The sequence below is a fragment of the Panicum virgatum genome, chromosome 8K (assembly GCF_016808335.1).
Source record: "Panicum virgatum strain AP13 chromosome 8K, P.virgatum_v5, whole genome shotgun sequence".
NCBI classification, from domain to species: Eukaryota; Viridiplantae; Streptophyta; class Magnoliopsida; order Poales; family Poaceae; genus Panicum; species Panicum virgatum.
In genome coordinates this window covers 763,923-790,040 of record NC_053143.1, presented here as the reverse complement: position 1 = coordinate 790,040, position 26,118 = coordinate 763,923, and the positions used below count along the sequence as shown (strand labels likewise).

The window sequence follows — 26,118 nt, the reverse complement described above, 5'->3', positions numbered from 1 at the left end:
CTTCGTAAAATTTCCTTAGAGAGGAGGCCGAACCGTAGGTTGATTTCTATAGAGTCTGAGGACTTTTTTGTAAAATGGTCAGAAAACGCAAGATCCGGACCGTCCGCTTGGCCGTTGGGCCGGTGATGTGGCCAAACTGGGGTGCAGAAATCATATATAGAGATTATAATACTAAAAAGCTCATAAGGGCAAAAAAGACTTTCTTGTGCACGTATGGAAAGGACCTACTCCTAAGATTTCACTGCTCCTCTCTCCAACCATATAAAGATAAGAGTTGCCAGCGTCTCAAGTGATTTACTGCTCCTCTCTCTCCAGTCCTAAATGCAAAGCCCACTCGCAGACAATATTTGGCCCAACAGCAATATGACAGTAATCGATGGAAGTAAATATCAATGATTTGCATGCAGCTGATAATAAACGATTAGTTTGGTTTTTGCCCACGCATCAAAACTCAGAATCAGAATGAAAGCGAATAGAGACAATAGTGAGTCTGTCAAAGAAAAATCCATTTATATGTGATATATGAGTTGATCAAACAAATTGGCGAATTATTAGTTGACTGCCTATATAGGAGAAGCAGCATATCAATCTTAATTATAGTACAGGACAGGAACACTATATTGCTCGTACATAACACAGACAGCACAAACACTGGCTATGGCGAGGTGAAGGGTCCTCGTACAAGTCTAAACGTTCCCGTAGAACACATAACGCAATCATAAAGATGAAGAAGACCAAAGAGAAAACCAGCTCCAGGTAGTCCCCGACACTTGACGCCATAGCAGGATCGAAGAGGTGGCCGAGTGAGTGTATGGACTACAGTTGAGGAGGTCGAGATGGAGGAAGAAGAAGAAGGGAGAGGAGGTTAATTTGGAGGATTAACTATATATAAACAAAATTTCCATGGCTGCAGACAGACACAAACAAGGTTTGTCGAGTTATGGCTTATCTCGAACCAGAAAGTTCCTTCTGAAATGGAGTTGACATCTTTTCTATATCCAAAAGCAAGCAGAAGACCGGCCGGAAAAGCCGACAACATGGCCGTTAAGGGAATACTAGCGTAAAGCATCTTCATTCATGTTATGTCATTCACATTGATTCGATCTCAGAAGCTACGTCAATTCACCATGTCAATATAAGGTCAGTGAACAATGGCGGAGCAGTAGCATCTCTTCCCAATTGACTTCAGACCAGTAGTCACCCAGCCACAGCCTTCCTTGTATCGCTCCACCTGTCCACAATTGTATTGCCCCAACAAGAATCAGAAAAACGAAATGATAAAAAATGGTGTTTTTTTATCATTGCTCAACCTATCCACAATTGTATCGCCACAATTGTTCTACGAATCATTGCTCAGTGTTCCAATGAAATGCAGCAGACACTTCAACGCGAGACTGATATGGTAACAGATGACATATGCAGTAGAAGAGACAAGAATAATGAAACTAAGTGCTTAATGAACCCAACAATCCATGTCCATCTGAAGCTGATGCAAGCTGATACGATAATAAACGATATATGTAGCCGATGCAGGGAAACCCTTGACAAGTACTCGTTCAGTGTCTGCCTCACAATCAAAAACATGCAATTAAATACAAGGATTTTCATATTTGATTCTTGGTGCCAGATTAGTTGAGTAATTAATGCAACACCAACAGCAAAATGGACATGCTAAGAAATTTGTCTCTAGGAGTAGGTACCTACCGCATCCAAGATTGTATCTCCTTCACCTTTCACCCCGCCAAATGTGAATATTGAGCCACCAAGCACAGCTGAAGAATGGTATCCTCTGGTGTAGCTCATGGGTTCAACCATCACCCATGAAGGCATCCTTGGCTCGTACATCTCAACGGTAGCTACCATTGCTTTAGCCCCAGTATCATAACCACCAATCGAGAATCTACAAGAAAATACAAGACCAAATTACTTCAACAAAAGAAATACCCCCTGATGCACATCTGCATTTGATTTGACAGGTACAAGTTCTATAACATTTTTTAAAAAAAAAGGCACATTCAACGTATCTTCAGTTCATTGTTTTAACGTACTATAAAGAATCAGCTACTAACTTACATCTTCTCATTAAGCACTGCAAGCGTATGACAGCCCCTTCTTGCACTCATCATTGGGAGCATTTTCCAGTTAGGCTCTCGAGGATCAAGCCTCTCAGCAGAGCTGGTGACACACATCACAATGTTAGTAGAAAAGTTTTCTTGCGTTCCTCTCACTTCAAATAAGTAATAATTTCGCTGCCATGACAGATCAAAACTGAACCAATTGTTGGCCCTAACTAACTTGGAAAGCAAGGATAACAAAGGAGAGGAACCAGAGAGTTTCTTGCAAACTAGTATTGCTATTTCATTCAACTCAAAGGTTACATATACATGGAGGTACTACCCTCTTTATATAGCAGTTAGGGCGGCTGCTACAGTAACCGACCTAGCTACAGTGCTGTTTACACCTCAAATACAGCAATAGAACAGCTCAAGAACAGCCCAGCAGTAGCTGGTTACAACTACACCTAAGATGCCTCTACACAATAGCAGCAGCTACTGCCAGCTCTTGATTAGTCCATACACTTTAGTAGCCAAAACCAATTTGACTTTTGCTCAAGAAAACAAATTACTTCTCCAACACCAATCAAGTACTAAGTACAGGCAGGAAAAGGACAGTACCTCAGATATTGAGCACCATTGAAGCCACCAACTGCATAAATCACACCATTAAGTGCTACACCAGCTAGAGAAAAGCGCTGAAAAACAAGGTGACAAAAGTCAAGCAAATTAAAGAATTCATCATATTATGGAGAGTGTCCATCAGCAAATATTTTTTCCAAAAAAAGAATGACAGTACAGGAAACTGAAATGGAATCAGGAATAGTTTTGCATCATCATAGAATTACACACTTTTCTTTTTTGAGGAAATGCTTATTATGTCCCCTAGTTATTTATATCTTAGGATAATATGTGCACATTCCACTAAATGCTTCAGTAGTGTACTAATGTATCAGGAAAAAAAACATTCCAAGTATAGACCAAATGAACACCAGGAAAGTGATCCTGATACCTTTTCTAGCATAGGCTGATTCTTTATCCACTTTCCATGAGGAGGATCAAATATCTCAACGTCAGAGAAACATTGACTTCCATCTCCACCACCAAAAGCATAGATTCTCCCATTAACACTAACCCCAGCAAGGCTCCCCTTGTCACGAGTCAATGATGGGCATGTGGTCCAATCATCACGGCTTCGGTCATAACAGTCAACTTCATGCAAAAGATAAATGCAAAATCAGGACAGAAATTGCAATATGAGAGCTCAGGATGGAATTAAAATTAGAAATCAATTACCAACCTGTATCAAACCAGCAAGCACCATCACCACCACCGAGAACAAATACCTTGCCATCTAATGCAACAGTTGAAGCATATGACTTCCCAACAGGCATTGGTTTGAGAGGTGTTAGTATATCCAATGAAGGGGAAAAGGAGTCTAGTGATGGCAGAAATGAGAAGCCATCAAAACCACCAACTAGATAAATGACATCTTCTGAGCCCAAACATTGCTCAACAAACTGGTTAAGTGAATCATCTAGGGTTAAAGGGTTTATTTTTTAATTCAATGTCTTCACTGTGCCCTTTAGTTCCACAATTCTTTTCAGTAACCTCTCATTCACCCCTTGTAAGTGTTGGACCTCTTTGTTGGACCAAGCCTGCATTTCGAACATAAATTAGATCTGACCCCTTGTAAGAATTTTCGAGGACTTCCACACTTTAGTCAAGAACATATGATATTCCTCACCAGAATTAAGAAACTTAAATTTGAAGTATAATCATCAGGTAAACCAATTTATGACTATGCCTCTGTTTATATAGAACCAGCTTCTAACAACCTAATAATTGTCCTAACAAACCAACTTACTGATCTAATATCTCTCCTAATCCTTATTTCTTGACTTAAAGGATAGATGGGCTGGTCCTCCGGCCACCCATAACAGAAGAATAATTTAAAAAATCATTTAATTTATCCTGCCTTATTCTTTGATTTCTAGTAAGCAAGTAGGTGTGATGCCACTTTCTTTATTCACTTGGTTCCTACTTTTAGTGCCTTTTCATGCTAAGGTATATCAGGACATCTGTTATGAAGTGCAATTGCTGGTTTACATTGTGCATATAACAGGTCATAATTTAAGCTTGCATGGCCCGGTATAACAAATGTAAGGCATTTCAAGAGGTTATAGCATATCAGAAGAGACCTGCTTTTTCTCCATCAGCTCTATGCGCCCAGATAACTCTTTAACTACATCTATCAGCTGCATAAACAAAATTTGTGTGAGAAATTTGGAAAATATAGACCAGTAAGCATTTTAGCAAGACAAAATGAACTTATTCACAAAACAAGGATGAGAACATGAGATGTAGCTATAAGCTAAGTCCAGAGTTCTAACCTTGGCTTCTGTACATGATTCAGAGTCTAATAGTTGCACCAGCAAATTAGAAGGGCCCATGGAGAGCTGATTAGCTTCAACATCTAAGGTTTCTGGCAAATTAGAGTGTCCATCCAGAATTGCACATTTGACCTCCTGGGCATACTTGAAGCTATATGCATCATTGTCTTCAGTCTCAGTAGCATTGGCATACAAATCAGGATTCCACTGCTGCACAGGCAAAGTTGCATGCCCTTCTAACACTTGGTTGAAACTAAGCACATTTGTCTTCTTATCAGAGTGTCTCTGTTGTTTCATTTCAACCTCCTGATCTGATAATGCACACCCCTCTCTCTCTGTTGCTGTGTCTCCACAATCCAGATCATCAAAACCATTAGAAGATTCATTATCTGAACTCGCATGTTCCTCATCCACATCTCCTTTCACGACTTCCTCAAATTTGTTCTTCTTTACCATGTCTGCATATGACTTTGCAACCTTTTCTGGTTTGACCTTTGCTTCATGCTTTGGTGCCCATACAGGTAACGATACTAACTCTCTCACATGCTCATCAGCTAGTGTTGCAACAGGGGGCATCCAGACATTGTTGGGAGGAGGAGATGGAGTAAACATATCCACCAAAACACGTGTCTGAGCATGATCCAATTCAAACTGAAAAAAATGCAGCTTCTTGCCAGGGACACTAGTGGGTGTGTTCTGATAGTAGTTGGCTACAATAGCATTTCTGAACTGATTCTCTGCTAGCGGAAAACACCACACCCTTACCCGCATCGCAACCTAAATAAACAAAAGGGCATTACATGCACTTAGGTTTTCACTGAGAGTCGGTAAGAAGATGGCATTCATAGATACAAAAGCAAGGGATTGTACCTGGGCAGGAAAACTTGTCTTTCCCTGGCCATCATTTGACCATGCATTTGATTCAGGACAGAACTTACCACTGCCTGCAGCTTCATATATGCCATACAATCTGCGATCATCATAATTGAATAGGAAGAGAGGCAGTCCTTCCTTAATGTTTCGTACATAGGAGATATGCGCTCTTGGCAAGCCTGAAATACCACATGAATGGTTACTAAGTCAGCGGATTACCTAACAAATTGCTATACTTTGGTATGCATGGCATATATTCCCCTTGGAGGAAAATAAAACAAATGCACTAAAGGAGTAGCTTAGTTCTGCAAATACAAAATTTAGAGAATAGTCATGGTTAAGAGAAATACCGAAAAGTTGCCGAGAGTGACACTCTGCAATGGTATTGTTTGTGCAACCAAATATCACAGCTCCAAGATCTTGAGGCTGGAGATTTCTTGCGGAAATGGACATGTTTGTCGGCCTGGTACTTTTCACAACCTGGCTCCACAAGGATTTGCTCTTCACCATTGTGCTGGTGCTAGCAAGATGAGAAACAAAAGGAACCAAATAGTGTCAACAATGTCTCAATGAAGCTTACCCCTGTGAAATATGCCAGGTGCATTATATGGCCAGGGCCTCAGTGCAGTAATAAAGTGCAGCAACAAATGCAATTGTCCCTCTTTCCTGACTGCTGATATGTACTAGCACATGGAGATAAATAAAGCAAGAAACAAATGAAAGGTGGAGTGAAGCAAGAGGTACAGTTGCATTGCATTTGTTTGGAATTGGAGCGGAGTACCAAAATCAGTTGAGTGAATGCCTCAGTACTAGATGGAATTGTTACAGTAATTTCCCAGTCCAAGCACAAGATAAGATTTTTCACGTGGGTCTGCGGGGCAAAATCAATGAAGGAAGCAAATAAGTTGGACATGAAGTCACTAATAATTATGACAGGAAGAGACATGCTGAATTCATGAACAATCAGAATTAGGGGGAACAACCTAGACGGGCAGTTGATGAACCGCAATCCCCAGAAAACCCTGCTCTGTTGTGGAATCAGAATCAGTGGCCTACATACACTAGATACGGCTGACGGGTACATTGCATTGCATTATCGGAAAGGAGAAGTAGTGAAATCCCATCTAGAATCATGAGCATATATATAAGCACAAGAGAGAAGGATTTGGGTGGTGAGCGGGGCAAAAGCAAGAAAGAAGTGGGGGTTCGAAATGCAGATGGGGTATACAGACAGTGGTACCTTGAAATCGGAGGAGGAAGAGGAACGGGGCGGTCACACTGCAGTGCACTGAAATCTCGGCCAGTTGGGGTGAGTCCAAGAATTCCGGACCTCGTTTCCTCCTCCGCTTGCGCTTGCAGAGGAGGGGTGGGGCTCAGCGAGTTGGCGTGGGGCTTGCAGAGGAAAGAAGGAAGAGGATGGGTAAAAGTAAAGTGAAATGGCAGAGAGGTGGGCGGGTGCCGTCATGTTGTATGCGTGTCTCAGTGTCCATGATAACTCTGTTCGGCAGCTCCAGCAGCCTCCAGCCCAACAGTTTTTTCCTTTTATCTAGCTCCAGCATCAGCTTCCAGCCACCAGCCAGTCAACAGTATTTTTCTCTCACACCACTCCAGCCACCAGCTCCAGTTCCAGCCCAGCGAAATGAGTGAATGTCAGTAGATACATAAGAAGACGCTGCTATGGCCGGCCCATGGGAATGGGATGGGAGCCCAACAAAACTTTGGACGGATTAAATTGGCAATGTTTATGTCTTGATTGATGCCCAGAGCTAGGCTGTGATTTGTAACAAATAATCCTGTGAATTGTTACAGTAGGAATATTCCAAATAATTAATCAGCATCAGGCAATAAGCAGATGAGATGAATCTGAAACTGTTAATGCTGGCTCATTCAGCAGAGCGGGAGGTCCGGTGGAGGTGCCTCGAGAGACTGCAGCTCCCCGACGCCGTCCTCGACGAGGAAGGCCATGGCGAGGCCCCAGGTGATGTGCACGTCCAGATGGCAGTGCATCAGCCACACCCCCGGGTTGTCCGCCACGAACCGGATCACCGCCCACCCGTTCACCGGCACGCCCACCGTGTTCCTCATCGGCGGGTCCTCCAGGTTCAGCCTGCCCGTGTCCCTGGCGGCGTTGAAGTTGCCGAACCCCTCGCCCAGGATGTAGAAGTCGTAGCCGTGGAGGTGGATGGGGTGGTTCTCGCCGGCCAAGATGCTGGTGCCCTGCAGCACCACCTGCACGGCGGCGCCGTACCTGAGCCTGTACACCTTGGTGCCGGGTACCGGCTGCCACAGCGCGCGGCTCACGTTCTGCGCCGTGTAGTCGAACTGCACCGGCGGGGTGCCGGGGAAGTCAGCGCTGAACACGCCGCCGCCGCCGCCGCCTTGGTAGCGCGCCGCCTGCAGGATGGACAGGGTGGACGGCAGCACGAAGGAGACGTTGTTGATGCTCGCCGCGAACCGCGTGTTGTTGGGCCCGCCGCAGCTCTGCTGGCCCGCCGCCGAGCAGTTGACGAGCCCCACGCCCACGGTGAAGAAGAGGTTCTCGTCCACGCGCGACGGGAGCTCCGCCTTGCGCAGGCCGCGCAGGCTCGTCGTGAACGCCGTCGCCGTGCCCGTGTCGTTGTAGGCCGGGAGCGTCGGCATCGCGGGGCTGCCGCTGCCGCCGCCGTAGTCGAAGATGGCGGTGCTGGTGGTGTTGTCGAAGGGGACGCCCTGGGCGCTGGCGTAGGCGCGGGCGGCGAGGTAGTACCGGCCGGGCGGCTGGTCGAAGGTGACGAGGACGTCGGTGGTCTGGCCGGGCGCGATCATGAGCACCGACGTGGCGTGGGGCTTGGTGTAGGAGGCGTCGGCGCCGACGACGGTCATGGTGTGGCCGGCGAGGGAGACGAAGAGCTCCGTGTTGAGCGCGGCGTTGATGAAGCGCAGCAGGTTGGTCTCGCCGGACCTGACGGGGAACGTGGTGGTGTCCTTGGAGGAGCACCTGTAGAGGTCGCCGGGCTGGCCGTTGACGGTGAGGGCGTCGGAGATGTTGGGCGCGGCGCCGGTGCGGGTGGCGGTGCGGACCACGTCCATGGGGTTCATGTCCCACCATTCCCCTGCATTCCCATCAACACTCTTTCTTGTCAATAAATTAATCAAAGTTGCAATCCCGATTAGTACCTCCGAATTTTTCTACACCAATTTCATTAGGATTTTAATTGACAAATAGACAATGGCTAAAATTCTGTTTGTTTCTTTTCCTTCTTCCGGAGGACTAGTGAGTCAGTCTAGCTTGTTCATCAACACCTAAGCTGTAGGACGGCGTGCCTACTGTGGAACGAATGTGGGCCGCAATAACAGCCCAAATAAATAAAAGAAGCATCCTGCTAATGATGCAATTTTGATTATGGAGCTTGAAAAGTGATGATGGTACACTACAACCCTAGATATAGATTAATTTAGTATACAAATTAATCCTTTCTGCTTCCAGACAACTGAAGCTACTCTGCTTCCACAGGGAATAACTCTGAAACCAGTTGTTTGGCATTGGGAATGCTTTTTTTTTCGAGAATACGCATATAAAAAAAATATTAGCACAGACAGAGTGAGTTGTCCTTATACAGTAATACATTGATCTAATGACCCACTATATATGTTATACTTTTCCTTTCAGAGAACACAGTTTTTATGTATGAGGGTTGTTGGACCCACAAGTCAGTGGCATGGCTCTGAGTATGTAACAAAATTAAGAAGACCGAGCAGCAGTCGATGACGCTTCAAGTGTAAAGGTGTGTTTACTTTTAATTTTGTGATAGATCCAACATGATGACGATGCGTGTTTGACTCTCATGTGTGCAGCAGCTAGGGTAGTAAGCTATAATGAGCAAGCTGGTATCAACCAACAACTAACAGAATGATAACACTGACTAACATGCGTGAAAAGTGAAAAAGAAATGCTAATCATGCATCGTCTCTATTCTCTAATATATTTTCTAGCTCTGGCCCACACCACGTACACTTGCATTGCGAAACCTGGCCAATCAAATGGCTGCATGCTTGCTTCCACAAGCTAATAAGCTTGTTAGGTTAGTTGGTGGGAGAAGCTTTCAGCTCCTAGGTTGAAGCCTAATTTTCAACTCCAACTTCAGGGTGTGTCATTTGTCAGCATCAAAGTTATATAATGCTGTTGATCCAAGTTTTTCCTTGTTAATTTGGGGATCGGAAGAAATAAAAAGGATACATTAATCATTTGTGCGTGCAAGAATTTGTCAGAAAATCAATGTCATTAGCTAGCTAGTAGCAGGTTGTACCGAGCAGGATGGGGATCTCCCTGGCGGGTGGCTTGCCGGCGTTGAAGGGGTAAGGGACGCCGGAGCGGGGGCGGATGATGAGGGCGCCGTGTACGGTAGCCCGGAGCCAGGAGCTGTGGGCGTGCCACCACAGGGTGCCCTCCTGCCCGGCGACGGTGAAGCGGTAGGTGAAGCTCTGGCCAGGGCGGATGGGGCACTGCGTCACGTACTCGGGCCCGTCCGACCACCCCGTCCGCATCTGCCGGACGCCGTGCCAGTGCACCGTCACGTTGTAGCCGCCCCGGTTGATGACCCTCACGATCAGGGAGTCGCCCTCGCTCACCTCCAACGCCGGCCCCGGGAACTGCCCGTTCACCGTCATGATGCTGTGCTTCCGGCACAACCTCGTCACCGCCGCCTCCTGGACCTGCAGCAGCCGCATGCCATTGCCATTCAGATCAGATGGATCACCAAACAGTAATTACTCCTATCATCTATATTGGTAATTACCACGAACTCATGGTACTGCTCCTTGGCAACTACTGTCTGCTGCAGCAGCCAGCAGAGGAGAAGAGCAGCAACCTGCAGGGTCATCAGGAGCACTGAGGACGTTGACATGCCGGATGCTTGCTTGCTCCTCTCTTCTGCTTCAGTATTGATTAGAATTGCTTATGCAAGGGTCTCTTTATATAGGAGCAGCAGTAGCAGGTGGTGGTGGAGGTGCAGAGCAGAAAGCAGGGGGGATACAGAGATCATGTTACAAAGAAAAAGAAGATCCTGCATTCCTGCTAGCTAGCTACAAAGTCATTAGACAGCGGTGGTTTTGTGGTTGGCATACATGACCAATGCATCCTCCTATGGTGGTGAACCAATGCATGGAACGATGATGGCACGCATCATCTTTTGACACTCACATTTGCTTTCTCTTACTTTCTGCTTCTAGCCTTGTAGGACGAGTAGTACAGTACACAGCAGCAACGCTTCACTTGCTTCACGCATGCATGCACTCCGTTATTCAATGTGCATGCCAATGACAGTAACAACCACACTCCAGTTGGTCGGTACAACCACTGCTGCACCATATGTATGTGCTTCCATTTCAACCTCACAAAGAAACAGGCTTCTCCGTCCCAGTGCTAACTTGGCTAACTCATCACCTCCTTTCTCGGCCAGCTAATAACTAGCTACAAGTCTATTGCATTTTCCTCTGCGTATATGAAGATCGATGAAGCTCCTCAGAGGACAGTTTATAACTAACAGGGCTTTCCAAAGACTAAATAATGCGTGTGGATTTGTATTACTCGGCAGGTCTTTTCCGAAAAGGAAACAAATTACAAAGACATACATGACCTTATCATCTATGGCTGGATACTTTCATCATACATAATGTTTTGGCTAGGTAACTCCTGTGATCATGCTTCCATAACTAGCTTTAGCTTTCCTCTCTCAAGGACTGACTGAAACATCATCATAATAAGATAGAGCCTACCTTCCAAGATCAATGAGAGTATGGCATTGGTCAGCAGATCTTATCCTACAAGGAAACCTACAAAGGACATAATCCCCCTATCAGCATCATGGGTTGCCTCCAATGTTCACATGTGTGCATACCCAAATTACATATTTGTGTACATGGATGATAACTGTCCACCGTACGTCGATGGAATTTTATTACTTCATTATTTATCACTTGATAGCTGAATCAGGTCCAGAACCAACACGCATCAACTTCACCATTTGGAGTTTATGCAATATCTCAAATCAAATGAAACAGGCTAAGTACCTAAACGTTTATTCAAAACGAAACAGAGAAAGAGCTTTAATGCTCATTTGATAATCAAGCAGAGCTCTAAAAGCCAAATGTTTAGGCAGACTCCAAAAGCAGACTCATGGTCAGAAGCATTGCAATATTTCGATTCATCAGAAAAGTAAATGCATATCCTAACCAAGGGTCACATGCATAGACCTGTCTGCAACTTGCATTTTACCATTACCATTGTTGCAGCACATGCTCTTTTATCATGAGTTATGCCGAGCATGTTTCCATTAGAAGAATCATTATGCATGAATTAAGGAATCATGGCCAGTGGGGCCACTATTCCCACAAATGTTTCCACTTGCAACAAAGATTCCTTAGCTTTTGTTTCATTTTATTAGAACTAAATACTTCATTCCTAATTCTTCCCTTCGTCAACCTTTTTCGCATCCGAAATCCCATGAAGACAGTGAGATCACTATTCAGTAGCAACTTTCTTTCGTCCTTTTGACTGCCGAATCTCTTTGTATCCATTTTTTTTTTCCGGACATGACTAACTGAATCTTTACTTTGGCTGTTTGGCACAGGTTGTTAATCTTGCACTGCCAAATTTCAAATGGAAGCATAACTACACTGTTTGACCATAACGACATGTCTTTGTTGCTAGGATCAAAAGCGCATCACTGCATATAGATTGTCTCCTTTTTGTTGCTTGCACCACAGAACAAAGTACTTGTTCTATCAAATGATTCATGCCCACGAGCTGTGGTTGGCAAAAGTACAGCAAGAAGCGTGCTGTGTGCTAACCACCAAATACTGTTCATTGATTCAGTAGGCAAGTACCCAATCTGTTCTAGCTTCAGACGGTTTCTTGCAATTCAAGGCAGTCTAAAGTCAAACAGAAAGAACAGCAAGAATCTTGAAGAAGAAGGAAGAAATGCAATTTGGCATAAAAGGGAGAGATTTGCTTGGTGGCAAAGGGCTCAAAGATATTTTAATAGGCTGGGATGTAGCACGATGCTAATTTGGAGGCATCTAACAACTCTTGTGCTCCATTGCTTGTCCTTCAAAAACTGAAACAAGGAACCATGGTTTTCTTCAACTTCCATCCATAATTCAAAACAAAAAGGAACAGATTTCATGGCGTGGGATTGCTACTTCTTGGATAAAGCACTTCTTGGATAAAGCTCAAGAACTGTGATATGATTTCTCATGTCCAGAATGACCAAGCTTAAATCTGAACATTGTTGGCGATGCAATGAATGTTTGACATGTCAGAAAAATCTCGATAAACAAAGAATATGTTGGAACAAATGCCCATAGTCCCAATGAAATAGTGCTTGTGATTAGTTGAAACACCAGAAAACTTAATATACTGAGTTGCATGTTTAGCATGAAGTAGGGAGCCAAAGAGATTCTGCAATTGTGCAACCAACAACTTCCAGTGCAACGAACAAGCTGATGGTGCCATGCATTTGAGAGTACTAATTAGCAAAATATACCTTTGTTATGAACCTTTTTAATTGGAAATAATTGAAGCAAAAGAATCTTTAAATAGCATTTGTAAAGTATAATTTGTATGATTTTAAAATTCTGATGCAATGATATTGCCCCACTTCTTTGAACCTGTGATCGGCTGGCAATGTCATTCTGCGACTAAAAGCCTGTTTGCATTGGTATGATCACAAAAATAGTGTAGCTTTAGGGCCGTGCGAAGTGACTGGTATAAGCTGATTGATATAACTGAACTGACGATGTATTATTTTCAGTATATGCGTCTACTTTGCTACCTTTTGTAGAATGTGCGAACACAGTAACTCAGCTGCAAACTAGACACAGTGCCAATCAGTTTTTTTTTGATGAAGACAGTGCCAATCAGTGACCGTTAGATTCTCAGAGTTGTTGATGTTGGGTCTCCATCTGGTTGAACCAAAAGTGTGGTTGGATAGTTTTGTCGTTTTGTGGCATGCAGGTTGGTATACTCAGGCTGGAGCATGGTTACTTATTTACCAAAGGTTGTTGCAGTAAAATGTTTTGTTACATGCTGATGGTGATTCCTATTCTTCCTCTCATTGACTAGCAGTTAGCAGGTGCTTTGTTTGTTGCACCCCAAAGTTCTCCCTCCACCTGTTGTTCCAGGGACAATACATTACATTTACAGCAGTGTGGTTAGTGCAGGGATCACCTGAACTCGGTCTGCACTCTGTATCGTCTGCACAATCTGCTGTAACCTGTAATAAACACAAACACATCCTCTGTTGGACTCGGACAGCTTGAACAAAAACAGTATGGCAAATTCAGTATTCTATTCATCATCGTCACTAATTCACCACCATCCTCACAAACATTGATGGACAAGTAAATCAAATAGAAAATGCATTATTATACTACTAGTAATATTTCTCCTCTTTTTCCATCCTTGTTCCTAGGCTGCTACATACAGCCATTGATTCTAGTGCAAAAATAACATTTGCCTATACAAACTGAAAATTACTACCTAGCAACGCCAGTGGTAGAAGTAGAAGTAATACTTCGCGATCAAACGAATCAAAGAATTTCTAGATATATATATATATCTCTCTCTCTACCTAAACGATTCCTTTTCTTCACGTAATTCTTGCCTTTGCGGTTTGCCTTGCACAACTGGTGCTAGCGGCGCTACTCGTCTCCTGCAGAAGCCGCCAGCACATGAGCACCACCACCTTCCTCGCTTGGCCCGGCGCCGCCATCTGACCCCGGCCTGATCTGCTCGAGCTGCCGCAGCACCTCCCGGGCCTCAGGCCGCACCGACAGCACCGGGTCCACACAGTGGAGCGCTAGCTTGAGCGTGTCCATCAGCTCGTCCCCGACGGGACCTGCCGCGGCGTCGCGCATCAGCTCCAGGTCGAACACCTCGCTGGTCCACTCCTCCTTGACGATGGAGGCCACCCACTGTGGCAGGTCCATGCCGTTCGTGCTCTCGGCGGGGGTCTTGCCCGTCAGCAGCTCCAGGATGATCACGCCCAGGCTGTACACGTCCGTCTTGGCGTTCGCCTTCTTCAGCTTCGACAGCTCCGGCGCGCGGTACCCCAGCGCGCCCGCAGCGGCCAGCACGTTCGAGTTCGCCGCCGTCGTCATCAGCCGGGACAGCCCGAAGTCGGAGATCTTGGGGTTGCATTGCTCGTCGAGGAGGACGTTGCTGGCAGTCAGATTGCCGTGCACGATGCTCATGTCGTCGTGGAGGTAGGCCAGGCCACGGGCTGTGCCCTTGGCGATTGTCATCCGCGTCGCCCAGTCCACCGGCGTGTTCGGAGCGCGAGCTGCATCAATGCCATTCCATTCATCAGGAAACATCAAGTGTTAGTACACAAGTTCAGAGTTTCAGTTTCACAGTGTCAGAAAGTGCAGAGTTTCAGAAATGAAAGGCATATCAGGTTGGGAACAATTTATCAATAGACTTCGTAAAACATAGATGAACAATGCTGATGAAGCAGTATTGTTGAAACAAGAATTTACCCTTTACTTGGACAAATAATATCTAATTCATTAACTGTTAGCAAACAAAGTGTTAAGACATCTTCAGAGTTACAGTTAAGGCACTGAACACAGCAAAATACTGAACACTTGTTGCATACTATTGACTTGTCTGCATAGGTCATGATTCATGAGATGCTCTGAGTGACAGGTTTTTTGACATGTTAAGGTTTAAACCGAGTTCACTCTTATATCTGATTAATCAAAAGCGGCTGTAATGCAAAGTTGGCATGCAATGTCTGAATGTGCAAGTGTTCAGAATATGCCCTCGCTGAAACATACTAGCAATTAACAAGCTGCAGGAGCACATCACATTCCAATTCACTAATAGTTAGCGAAACTCCCTTGTCAATTGGCAGTGTTCCTAGGCAGCAAGCATTTTAAGTGGGATTTCTCAATCATATATCAAACATTCAGAAATTAGTAATGCTGGAGATAACAAAAGCGAAGAAGATAGGGATAGGAAGTCTGACCGTGCAAGAACGAGGTGAGGCTGCCCTTGGGCATGTAATCGAAGACGAGCAGCTTCTCCCCCTTTGGCCCCAGGTAGTAGGCCCTGAGCGGCAGCAGGTTGGGGTGGCGGATCCTGCCGAGCACCGCCGCCTCGGCCTCGAAGTCTTTGTGTCCCTTGGTGATCTTCTCCCTGAGGCGCTTGACGGCCACCAGGCTGCCGTCCTCGAGCGTGGCCTTGTACACGGTGCCGTAGGTGCTCTTCCCCATGATCTCGGCGGTGGCGCACAGCAGGTCGTCCGCCGTGAAGGCGAGCGGCCCGTCGAAGTGCACGAGCTTGCCGCCGACGTCGCCGCCGGACTCCACCTCCGCGGCGCCGGAGCCTGGCTTCTCGCCGCGTCCGGCGGCCGCGGCGCCGGCGGCGGCATCCTTGGCCGCCTGCTGCTTGCCGCTCGTCCTTGCTCCTGCTGCGGCGGTAGACCTCTTCCTTGTGAGGAAACAGAGGAGGAGGCAGCAGAGGAGCAGCAGGATGAGGACGCCGACGACGATCCCGGCAATGATGAGTGCGAGCTCCTTGGTGCTGAACTTGCGGCGGCCGCGGGACTCCTCGGCGGGTGAGGACGGCGCAGGGGATGGCGGGGAGGCCGGGCAGGGCGTGGAAGCAGAGTAGCCGCAGAGCTGGATGTTCCCGGTGAATGCGGGCTCCCCGAACTTGCGGGCGAGGGCGGCTGGCACGGCGCCGGAGAGGTTGTTGTAGGAGACGTTGAAGGAGCGGAGCGTGGCGGTGAGGTTGGCGAGGTCGGCGGGGATGGTGCCGTTGAGGTTGTTGGCGGAGAGGTCGAGGTCCTGGAGCTTGGTGAGCTTTGCAAGCGAGTTCGGGATGGGCCCGTCGAGGGAGTTGTGCGCGAGGCTGAGGAAGGAGAGCTGGTATGCCCCGGTGATGGCCTCCTTGTTGTTGTTGAGGAGCTTGGAAGAAGGGGAGTTGGTGGAGGCTGCGAATGCGTCGGGGATGGGACCGGAGAGGTTGTTGTAGGAGAGGTCGAGGACGAGGAGGGAGGCGGAGGCGAGGACCTCGGCGGGGATGTCAGCAGAGAGCGCGTTGCGGCTGAGGTTGAGGCGGATGAGCTTGGTGGAGTTAGCGATGGCGGCCGGGATGGCGCCGGTGAGGCGGTTGTTGCTGGTGTCGAAGGACTGGAGCGCGAGGCATGCGCCGATGGAGGAGGGGAGGGCGCCGGAGAAGCGGTTGTTGAAGAGGTAGAGGCCGCGGAGGTCGGGGAGGAAGCCGAGGGATGCCGGGATGGGGCCCGCGATGGCGTTGTCGTGGAGGCTGAGCCTGCGGAGTCGGGTGAGCTGGCCGAGGCCCCGCTGGGAGAGGGTGCCGCCGAGGCCCCGCCAGGGGAGCGTGATGGCGACGACGCTGCCGAGGACGCACTTGATGCCGAGCCAGGCGCCGGAGCAGGCGGTGAGGCCGGAGTCGTTCCAGGAGCGGAGGAGGCCGTAGGGGTCGGAGAGGTCGTGGCGGATGGCCTGGAGGCCCTGGTAGTCGGCCTGGGAGATGACGACGCCGTCGCCGGCGGGGTGGTGGTGGTGGGCGGCGGCTTTAGCGGTAGGCGGCGGAGCGAGCAGGAGGAGGAAGAGGAAGAGCAGCAGCATGGTGGTGGATTTGGAATGAGATGGAAGCAGGCCAGCCAGGGGAATTGCAAAGAGTTGCGTGGATGGAGAAGAGAGGGGAGGAGGAAGAATGAAGTGGGCAGAGCAGAGCAGAGCAGAGGAATGGGCGCAACGGCTAGTCGGAGAGCAGCAGCAACGCACACTGCACTGCACTGCACAACCAGTTTAATTATTTATTTTTATTATTTTGTGCAACGGCTAGTTCCGAGTCGGACCCGAGGAACCAGGCCAGGCCCACAACGCAACGCAACGGGCTCCTTTTGTTGGACTGGACTGGACTGGACTGTCCCAGACCAGATAGGAAGGAATATTGTAGGCCCTACCCAGCCCAGCCCAACAGAGGCCCTAACCCGCACCATACAAGCAGTTGATGCATGAGTCTGCCCATATAACAAACAAATATTGTTATTAACACTCTCAAAAAAAATATTATTATTAACAATATCAAAGTCACATCACACAGCATATGCTGCTTTGTTGAATGTGAATCCCAATTCAGACATCCATAAAACGGTGACACCACTCCCTCATCATATGCCAATCATCCAAGCAAAACTATATACATAACAACAACGCCAATCTGAGTCTGCTCATGTTCCATAGCCTGCGTATCGCCGGCGCTTCGCTCGCTGTTGACAAACTACAAGCTTGCCCTACTGCTAGACACCCGATACCTATCCGTTGACCCATACGAGACTACACTCGACCATGTCACCAAGCTCATCTACCCGGCTTCCAAACTTTTCTATAACAACTCTTCAAGTTGGATACATTAATCAATCACAGTTCAGCAAACATGTGTGTTGGGATCTTTGCTTCTTAGATGTCCAGACAGGGAGCATGAACAGCATGAAAATAGCAATAGAAGTAGGTACTTATTTCTCTAGTAAATGACCAGAAAATTCAACCCTTTACACTGTGAAGAGAGGGGACTATTTATACCCCTAGCCCTCGGCCAGATATCCCCAATTTGCCCCCTTCCAACTCATGTACAGCTCATTTACAGACGGTTTCAGGGTAAAATCACAAGGTGAGAGTTGTACAAATCTGACCTTCTCACGTATTCACGTTTTACACGCACGCCTATTCCCGACGAAGGTCCTGAAGTCCTTCGTCTGGCTTGTATTCTGTATTTGATATCCTTCGGGCTTCGAGATCCTTCGCAGGTCCTGGTCCCGACGGTTCTGTTTTCGAGCGATCGGTCGTCACCTTCGTTACCGAAGGTTAGCTTCCTGGTCCTTCGCGGGTCTTGCTCTCCTGGCTTGTGCTTCCGGGCGATCGATTGCATCCTTCGGTCCTTCGAAGGTGGTTTCCCTGGCCCTAAGCACCCTCGTGGGCGGCAGTCACCCTTCGGGTGTTCTTGTCTCCCTTCATCGGAGCCCTGCAGACAGGTTAGGAGGCGTTTTCGAGGGTGGGATCGACCTACGGGCACTTATCCGAAGGTCCAATCCCCAACAGTAGCCCCTCGAGGGCGAGGTCCGAAGCCGACGGTCCGAACCCACGTTGTTGAAGAAGATTGTGCGCATCCTTCGGGAAGCTCCCAAGGAAAAACGTCTCCCGAACCATCGGCTGCAACGGTCGAATTTGGGTGTGTACGTGTCAGGCTCCGATTGCGCCGCTAGAGCGGCCGACTCCTCGATTTTACCGTTGGTACTGTGGCTTTCCCCTGCCTATATAAGCGGAGAAGGGGGGGGGGGGGTAAAACCTGTGCCCTCTTGAGCTTCGCTTACCTTCGTCGCTTTTTGGAGTAAAGCGCTTCTTCCGAAGGTTCTGTGTCGTGCGAGATCAACCTGTTCGTTTCTCTCTCGGTGTAAGTAGTTTGGTGGTTCATGGCTCGCACTAGGCAAACAGCCAGATTGATCGAAGGTTAGAATTAACCCTTTTATCTGCTTTGCCTTTCTTTGCTTTTCTGTAGATATGGCATTCATTAAGAAGGGGGTTCTCCGTGCAAACTCTGATCCTGCTGATCGTCCCGAAGGGTCCGAAGCTTCGCGCCCGCCGGTCCAACAGGAGCAGGTCAGTGGCAGTCTGTCGGGGGTTTCAGCGAGTGTTTCTGACCTGATGGCTCCCGAGAAGCGTAAGACCTTGCTCTTCGAGCCATCTGTCGTCTCTCAGAGTACGATCGATTTCTACGTTTCGAAAGAATGTTTTCCCGAAGGTGTGTGTCGCCCTCCTGGCCCGGAGGTTTTCCCGGTGCATGAGTCTGGAGAGGTGATTGTGTTTAAGGATTTCTTTACCGCTGGGTTGCGCCTTCCGATGGATCCGGTAGTTCCGAAGCTACTAGAGCCTTTCAACGTAAAGCTTCACCATTTCACCCCGAACGGGATCATAGCATTGTCCAAGTTCTTATTGGTTGCAAGGACATTCGGGGGTGGAGTGTCCGTTGATGCCTTCTGCAGGCTTTTTCAGTTGCACTGTCAGCCTCGGAAGGTTTTCGTGGATGATGATGAGGAGGAGAGTGAGGTGCCGAATGGATGCTGCACCTTCGTTTCTCGCAAGCCTAATAAGAAGGTGGGCTTGGAGAAGATTGTGCTTTCCCCGGCCCAAAAGAACAAATGGGAGGGGAATTGGCTGGAGTACTTGTTTTACGCCAAGATCGGATTTCCGGATCCCGAAGGTTCGGGCGAGGAGAGATATCTGTTAGCTTCGGATATCGAACCGTTTGAGCACACTTTTCAGCCTGCATACAACAAGCGTGCGCCAGGCTTTAAGCTGTGTTTGGAAGCCTTTATGATGGCTTGTCAAGTTTGCGGGGGCAGAGATGTGGTGGAAGAATTTTTGGCCGCGGGGGTTTGGCCTTTGTCTGCTGGCTGAGCTCCCCGAGGGTTCGATCGGAAACGGTTTGCTGGAATGGAGTATGACTTGATCTCTCCGGTTTTTGGGCTTGAGAGGCCCGAAGGTTCGAGTGATGAGATGATCATCGCCGAGTTTAAAAGACAAGTTTAAAAGACAAGTTAATTATGATATTGTAAAATGAAATGCCAGTCAACTAATAAAAAAGACAAGTTTAAAAGCCATTGCATGTGTTCACAGGCACGTTACTTCAACGAATAATTTGATTAGCTTCATTCCAAAATGAAGAGTATGCACACTTTTGGATGGTGTGGTTTACATAATCTTGGCGTGAGTGTGTCCGTGACACGTGCCAAGGATTGGTACAGCGGTGGAAAGTATCTAAGGGTAAGAGGTATTCAAAGGATCATAAAGCAAAAAGGGTAACAAAAGATATTACTAGAGAAGCACAATACAGGCCTAAAAAACTAAACCTGATTCAGCTTACAGGGCATGGAGTAGCCAAAATTGTCAACTCTCTCAGACCTGTAAATGTATAAACCTGGGATTTAGTAATCGTAACTAGTGGTAGTGCAAATATGGCACATCATCAAATGATGAATGAAAATACTTTGAAATAAATATGTATCCTAAGGCATGAAATATTGAGAGCACTAATTCATAAAACTCACGTCCGCTGGGTGCAACAGAGAGCGAATATTTTTGTTTCCAAGCTTTCAATTCTGCCAACCCTGTAGGCAAAGCAATATCAAGGTGAACAAAATAATAAGTTTCAATGTAGCAGGAAAAAGCAAGGATATAAGCAATGAAAACAAAAGGGAACAAATATTGTTCAACATAAATAACGCAACAGTACCGGTCCTGACAGGAACATAAGGAACCCATGCCATCTTCATCTCTTTCATTGGTACTATTTCTTCTTTTCCCGTTTGAAACGAATATATGTCAATTTTATCTGATGGAGGAAAAGGACAGTCTACCTGCAAAATTGAACATTTCAACTGCTAAATAAGACAGACCATGTAGATCCAGTTACCAGTATTTGAACAAATTTACAAATATGACAAGAAACATTCGACACTGCATATTAAAGTTAAAAACATCAGTGAAGAGCAAATAAAGTTTCTTACTCATCTTATTTTCAAAAGCTTGTCGCAACTTTCTAAACTTAAAAGCTGATATACAAATTTTTATCTCTCGCAATTAATAATTCTACAAAAAATATTAAACAATAATATACCAAAGATGGTAGTCTTTTTAATAATGCCAAAGGTATAAACAGAACTGCTGATTTATTTATTTGACGTAGACATGAGCTAAAGGCTCAGCTCAATATGTACAACTGCAAGACCATTCTCCACCGTCCATTCTCTGTTCTAGTAACATGTTTTTGTTTTGAAACTGAAAATGTAAATATAATGGTGTTTATAAATGCTGGGACAAGAGGGTGGATGAGAACTTACAGCAACTACAAACGGAATAAGTACCACCTTCACTTCACCATTAACATCCAATAGCTGTGCTGCATGCCAAGAGGAGCCAATTTGACTTGTATGGAACAATATTCAATAGGTGTAAAACTAGTATGGAAATGAAGAAGATGGCAGATACTAAAATCCACTTTAACAGACCAACACATAAAGGTCATGCGCAGATATAATTGTTGAATCTCACTAAACAAAACTAATAGCAGTTGAAATAAACTTCAGTAAATTTATAGCCAGATAACACTACTTTGCTACACATTACTGATATATTACCAACATTATAAAACATGCATCAAGGATCAACAGTAGCAAAATTAACTTTAGAAACTAGCCGTGTACCAAGTATACTTAGTTACTTACGCTCAGTGCTTACAAACAAATATACTTACGCTCAGTGCTTACAAACAAATAAATTGTCTTCCCATAAAGTTTTCCCCCTTCCTCTAGTGTTTTCTGCTCACCAACAACAAACATGTATCACTGTATGCTGAAGCAAAACATTGTGGGGATAAATCTTATAAGTTCGACTATCATACCTCTAAATTTTCGAAGTTCCAATTGAATTCCTTTATCTTATCAATGCTTTCCCACTGCAGATGACAAGCCTAGTTGTATAAGTAGTTTGAGGCAAGGAAATGTGCGCAGCTTAAGCTATGTACGCAAGGAGATGTGCGCAGCTTAAGCTATGTACTATGTCCAAGTCCGCACGACCAACATGTATGTAAAAAAGGTACAAACCTCAGTCCCAATTGGAAAAGCAGACAACCACAGATCCTCCTGAACAGACTGACAAACCATTAGTCAAAGCACAAATCAAAATAGCAAGGCCATCAGACAGGATAGCCGTGCGCTATTCTAATCATAATGACAAGTTGCTTATAAAAACCAATACGAAGGTGTGCTGTCATCGAAAAACAAAAAAAAAACTTGGAAATAGGTCGAGCATGGAACCTTTCGTACAACAATGAATATGGTCTAAGTCAGCATGGCAGAAACATATTTGTCGACTCATCATCTTCCAATGCTACATTAAACCTAGTGGTAATCAAGCCTACTCCTCTGATAACAATTGCTGCCTAAGGAAAATGTTGAGCAGCAGAAGGAACATGGTCTTAAGAATTTTCATCAGTCACGAATGCCACTGTAGAGCATTCCAGTTTCCTCTTCATATGAGAAGAAACATTATAATAGTCAAACCAAGTGTTAGTAGTATATACTCATATAAACAGTGAGATGCGCATTAGAGCATAAAAAATTCCAGCGATGCAACCAATCGAAAGTGAAGCGGTCCGCGAGCTAATCAGATCAGAACCAACCGACGCTCCCTACTCACGGATACCAATTACTAAAAGGGACGCAAAACCTAACAATCCAAAGCACGCAACTGAGAAAGGTCAGGTCATCCTGCAGCTTACTCACCAGATCCCTCTCCCGGGGGGAGTGCTCCATGTCGACCTTTGGTCTTGGGCGGCGATTCGCCGCGCCGCGCCGCCCCGCCCCCGAGGAGCTGCCTCCTTCGTTCGCCGCCGGCTCCGGTGTGCTCTAATCAGTTGCTAGGGTTAGGTGGCGTCCGGACGAGGCATGGGCAGTCTCTATATACAACTAATACTCAGGGGACATTTTCAGCCATCCGATTAATTTGTTCTCCGCTCAGATAATCAGGGGCCTTGATCGCTATCCGAACCTCGCGATTCTGGTGCTGCGCTTGCGTCCCTGAACCTGGCCGCCCGGATCGGCGCACTGGTCGAGGGGGCGCCCTGTGGCAGAACCGTCGAGGATGGAGCTTCGCGCCGGCTGGTCCTGTACACGGGACGAGGGTGGCCGGTGAGTGGCGGAATGGGTGCGCGAGGTCGTGAGCAAGCCATGGCCGCGAGGCTTACCACCAGCGACGAGGAGGAGGTCGTGGTGGTGTTGGAGCTCGGGCGGCCGAGACATTTGAAATCCCGCGCCGTGGAGAGGCAGGAGCTCGTGGGGAAGAGCTTGACGATTTTTTTTACTCAGCCTGACGAGAGGGTGAAGAGGGCACGGGCGGGCCCAGGATTTGGGCGTTGGCTATTCAAAATTTCAAGTAGTGAAAAAATTTTATAGCCCAAAGTACACTGTACACTAGCATATAATTGAGTACTGATAACACAAACTGTTCATAATTTAAAATTATTGAACATATAGATAATAGACGTACTAAATGGTCATGGTATCAAAGTAGGAATGTCTGAAATAAATGGAGGATAAAATTCTAAAACAACAAATGGCATCGATAAGGATGCTTACAAATTACAAGATAGCCTTACGTTCCTTCATGGCTGCTAATTTTTCACAAATCCACTAGTAATCACAAATTACAACGACATATATTTAGATAATATGAATACATTTATTAATCTTTTGCTCACCATGGTTCACGGGCAGATTGGCTGGATGTCTTCTTGGTCATGGCTCAGTGCCCGTGCGCCCCTGCTGGCCTGCCCCTGGGCGGCCCTATGCAGTGCGGAGCAGGGCGCGGGCTCGCAGCGGCGTGGGCGCGCGGCAGGCGGCCGGAACGGCGGAATAGGGGCGGACCGCGAGCGGCGAGCCGGAGCCGGAGCCGGGCTCGCAGCATGTGCGTGCTGGCCTCGGGCACCGGGGGTGACGAGCGTGGGGGGCCGGCGGCGCGCTAGGGCAGGCGCCAGGCGGAGGCGTGGAGCTGGGGAAATTGGTTGGGAGGGGCGTCGTCGGGCTCGGGTAGGAGCGTCAGGAGGCTGGGCGAGTGGGAGGTGTGAGGGGTGGGCTGCTGAGGTGTTTTGGGGCTAAAAGAGAAATTGAGACTTAGTTTGTTGTATGATTTTCATTTTTTTAAAATCATATACATGGAATATACAAAATTTTTGTTCACAAATAATGGGTATTGAATTCAAACGTAAATCGCGGAAGTCGATAAATATTTATATTTTGAAAAAGGAGGGAGTACATTCACAGCAGGAGTTGAAGGAAGTCAATCTCGCAAATGATGAGCTCTAGGGGGAGATCCCGGCGAGCCCACCGACATGTTTGCCGGTAAGCCACGACATGGATTTCTAGAACATGTTGTTCCTTGGACGTTGACGTGTACAACATGTGATTTGTTGTTGGACGATGCAGGCAATAAGAAGCTTTGCGGTGCGTCCGCTGGTGACGCAAAGCAAGAAGCTCACAATGCAAGCCCGCCGAGGGCTTCACGTCCTTCGGCGTCCTCGCCGCAGTCCTCGGCACGCTGGCGATCGTCGACATGGCGTTCGTCACGCTGCATAACCAGCGGTAGCGGGACAAGACTGTCACAGCCCTGAGAAAAAAAAAGAAGAAAAAGAAAATCCTCCGCCGGGCCCCACCTGTCAGCCTCTTCCTCCTCCTCTCTCTGTTTTCCTCCGCGCGCCGCGCGCACGCGTCGCCATCGCCGGTCAACCTCGGGCCACGTGCCAGCCATCCTCGTGTGCCGTGCCCACCCATCCCTCCTCTCATCGCCTCAAGACCCTGCCCCGGCCTCGTTCCCCTCAAACCCTAACCCTAGCCTTCCCCTTCTCCATTAACGCCGCCGGCCCGAGCTCCCGTCGCCGCCCGCTGCCGCGATTCGGCCGCTCCGGTAAGCCGCGGCTCAATTCCTTGCGCGAGGAGCATCTCCTCCCTTCCCTCGCTCGGTTTCGCCCCTAACCCGGCCCCTTTTCCCTCCCTGCAGGGCCGCCGGCGAGCGCCTTCGCCCGCCGCCGCCTCTGCTTGCTGCGTCGCCGCCTCTCCATCGCTCTCCGCCGTCCAATCCCCCGGTGAGGCTCGCCGCCTCCTCCTCTTCCCCGTGCGAACCTCCCCTTCCCCGCTCCGGCCCCGCCCCGTTGCGCCGCCTCGCGCCGCCGCCGCTCGCCGTGGCTGCGCCCACGCGCGGGTCAAGGCGCGTGGCTTGCCTTGACCCAGCGGGTGGGTCGCTGGCCCATGGGCCCCGCTTGTCGGCCTCTGGGCCGGCTCTGCCGGGTGTATCTAGCAATTAGTTAGGGTTTTGTGATGTTTAGTTTTTTCTGCAATCTTGTAAAATCCATAGAAATTCATGTATAGCTCTAAAAATTATGAAACTTATTTTGTTGGATTCCTCTAGCTTAGATCTACTTAGGAAAAATATTGTTTTGCATGTTACCTTGCTGTATATTTATCTATAGATTTATCTTGCAAAAGTGAGTTTAATGCTTATTTATTTGTGCTCTGCTAGAAAAATGTCAAAACAAATTTTGTTAGACTCCTTGTGAGGTGTAGTTTTCAGTGGTGCAGCTTGTTCACATGCTTCTTTGCTGTGTATCAAAGTTTTAGTTCGTTTTCTTATACTTTGTCTGAAAATGATTTAGTATAGAAATTATTGCTGGAAAGTGATAAAATGGCAAAACTAGTTTTGTTAGCCTTGTGTTGCTGCCTAGTATCTAAGATAATTTTCTTGGATTTGTTTAGTTCAGTTGCATTCCTTTCCTGATTTATCTTGCTTAGAGTAGCTGAAAATTGATCTATTTATGGTTATTTATAGGAAAATGTTTTTGTTGCAAAACCAATTTTCATGAGTTCCTTGCATTGTCCTCTGCATGCTAAAATTATTTCATGATTTATGCTTGTTGTTAATTTCATTTCTTAATTCTTGCATCGCATTCATGCATTTTAGTGACCGAACCGCCGGAGGTCGAACCCGTGGAACCCGCCGAGTCCGTGGAGCCTGAACCCGGAATCCCGTTCGTGGTCGAGTTTGAAGTTAACCCAGGCAAGCAGCTAAGCATATTCCTTGCACCTGTCTAATCTGATTTAGTTTAGCTATTACACCTGGGTATTGTTGGGCTATATATGTTTAGCATGTATGTATTGCATTTTTGTACCTATTTTGAT

At 47.1% G+C, this 26,118-nt stretch overlaps 3 protein-coding genes and 1 pseudogene across 6 annotated transcripts; all 4 read right to left on the bottom strand.

The window, feature by feature from the left end:
* Nucleotides 1-916: 916 nt before the first annotated feature.
* Nucleotides 917-6,554, bottom strand: LOC120643391 (annotated as a pseudogene).
* LOC120643392 (laccase-23-like) lies at nucleotides 5,885-10,807 on the bottom strand. The gene is made up of 4 exons (XM_039919749.1): nucleotides 10,096-10,807; nucleotides 9,607-10,012; nucleotides 6,561-8,412; nucleotides 5,885-6,347 (listed from the first exon to the last, which is right to left on the bottom strand). Exons 1-3 carry the CDS (start codon nucleotides 10,201-10,203, stop codon nucleotides 7,208-7,210), a joined length of 1,719 nt encoding a protein of 572 aa, XP_039775683.1. The 5' UTR covers nucleotides 10,204-10,807; the 3' UTR covers nucleotides 5,885-6,347; nucleotides 6,561-7,207.
* Nucleotides 10,808-13,630: 2,823 nt separating this feature from the next.
* On the bottom strand, nucleotides 13,631-17,104 carry LOC120643390 (probable leucine-rich repeat receptor-like protein kinase IMK3). Its single transcript, XM_039919747.1, has 2 exons — nucleotides 15,328-17,104; nucleotides 13,631-14,640 (listed from the first exon to the last, which is right to left on the bottom strand). Exons 1-2 carry the CDS (start codon nucleotides 16,955-16,957, stop codon nucleotides 14,000-14,002), a joined length of 2,271 nt encoding a protein of 756 aa, XP_039775681.1. The 5' UTR covers nucleotides 16,958-17,104; the 3' UTR covers nucleotides 13,631-13,999.
* A 2,909-nt stretch (nucleotides 17,105-20,013) lies between these two features.
* LOC120643388 (protein HEAT INTOLERANT 4-like) lies at nucleotides 20,014-23,749 on the bottom strand. 4 transcript variants are annotated; one of them, XM_039919745.1, is made up of 9 exons: nucleotides 23,136-23,270; nucleotides 22,675-23,055; nucleotides 21,994-22,041; nucleotides 21,792-21,845; nucleotides 21,645-21,708; nucleotides 21,232-21,290; nucleotides 20,625-20,748; nucleotides 20,440-20,499; nucleotides 20,014-20,293 (listed from the first exon to the last, which is right to left on the bottom strand). In XM_039919745.1, exons 2-9 carry the CDS (start codon nucleotides 22,702-22,704, stop codon nucleotides 20,247-20,249), a joined length of 486 nt encoding a protein of 161 aa, XP_039775679.1. In that variant the 5' UTR covers nucleotides 22,705-23,055; nucleotides 23,136-23,270; the 3' UTR covers nucleotides 20,014-20,246. The 4 variants fall into 4 exon arrangements, with proteins under 4 accessions (XP_039775679.1, XP_039775677.1, XP_039775678.1 ...); XM_039919743.1 differs by having other exon boundaries at nucleotides 20,440-20,748; nucleotides 23,136-23,273; XM_039919744.1 differs by having other exon boundaries at nucleotides 20,440-20,748; nucleotides 21,994-22,032; nucleotides 23,136-23,272.
* Between the last annotated feature and the right edge of the window lie 2,369 nt (nucleotides 23,750-26,118).

Coding starts and splice junctions, on each gene's coding strand:
- LOC120643392 (XM_039919749.1), bottom strand. CDS start 10,203: ATGTCAACGTCCTCAGTGCTCCTGATGACCCTGCAGGTTGCTGCTCTT. Junction 10,013..10,095: donor AGCAGTACCATGAGTTCGTG/GTAATTACCAAT, acceptor CGGCTGCTGCAG/GTCCAGGAGGCGGCGGTGAC. Junction 8,413..9,606: donor GGAGATCCCCATCCTGCTCG/GTACAACCTGCT, acceptor ATGGGAATGCAG/GGGAATGGTGGGACATGAAC.
- LOC120643390 (XM_039919747.1), bottom strand. CDS start 16,957: ATGCTGCTGCTCTTCCTCTTCCTCCTCCTGCTCGCTCCGCCGCCTACC. Junction 14,641..15,327: donor CCTCACCTCGTTCTTGCACG/GTCAGACTTCCT, acceptor GCATTGATGCAG/CTCGCGCTCCGAACACGCCG.
- LOC120643388 (XM_039919743.1), bottom strand. CDS start 22,704: ATGGAGCACTCCCCCCGGGAGAGGGATCTG. Junction 21,846..21,993: donor CTTTTCCAATTGGGACTGAG/GTTTGTACCTTT, acceptor TGTCATCTGCAG/TGGGAAAGCATTGATAAGAT. Junction 21,709..21,791: donor GGAACTTCGAAAATTTAGAG/GTATGATAGTCG, acceptor GTTGGTGAGCAG/AAAACACTAGAGGAAGGGGG.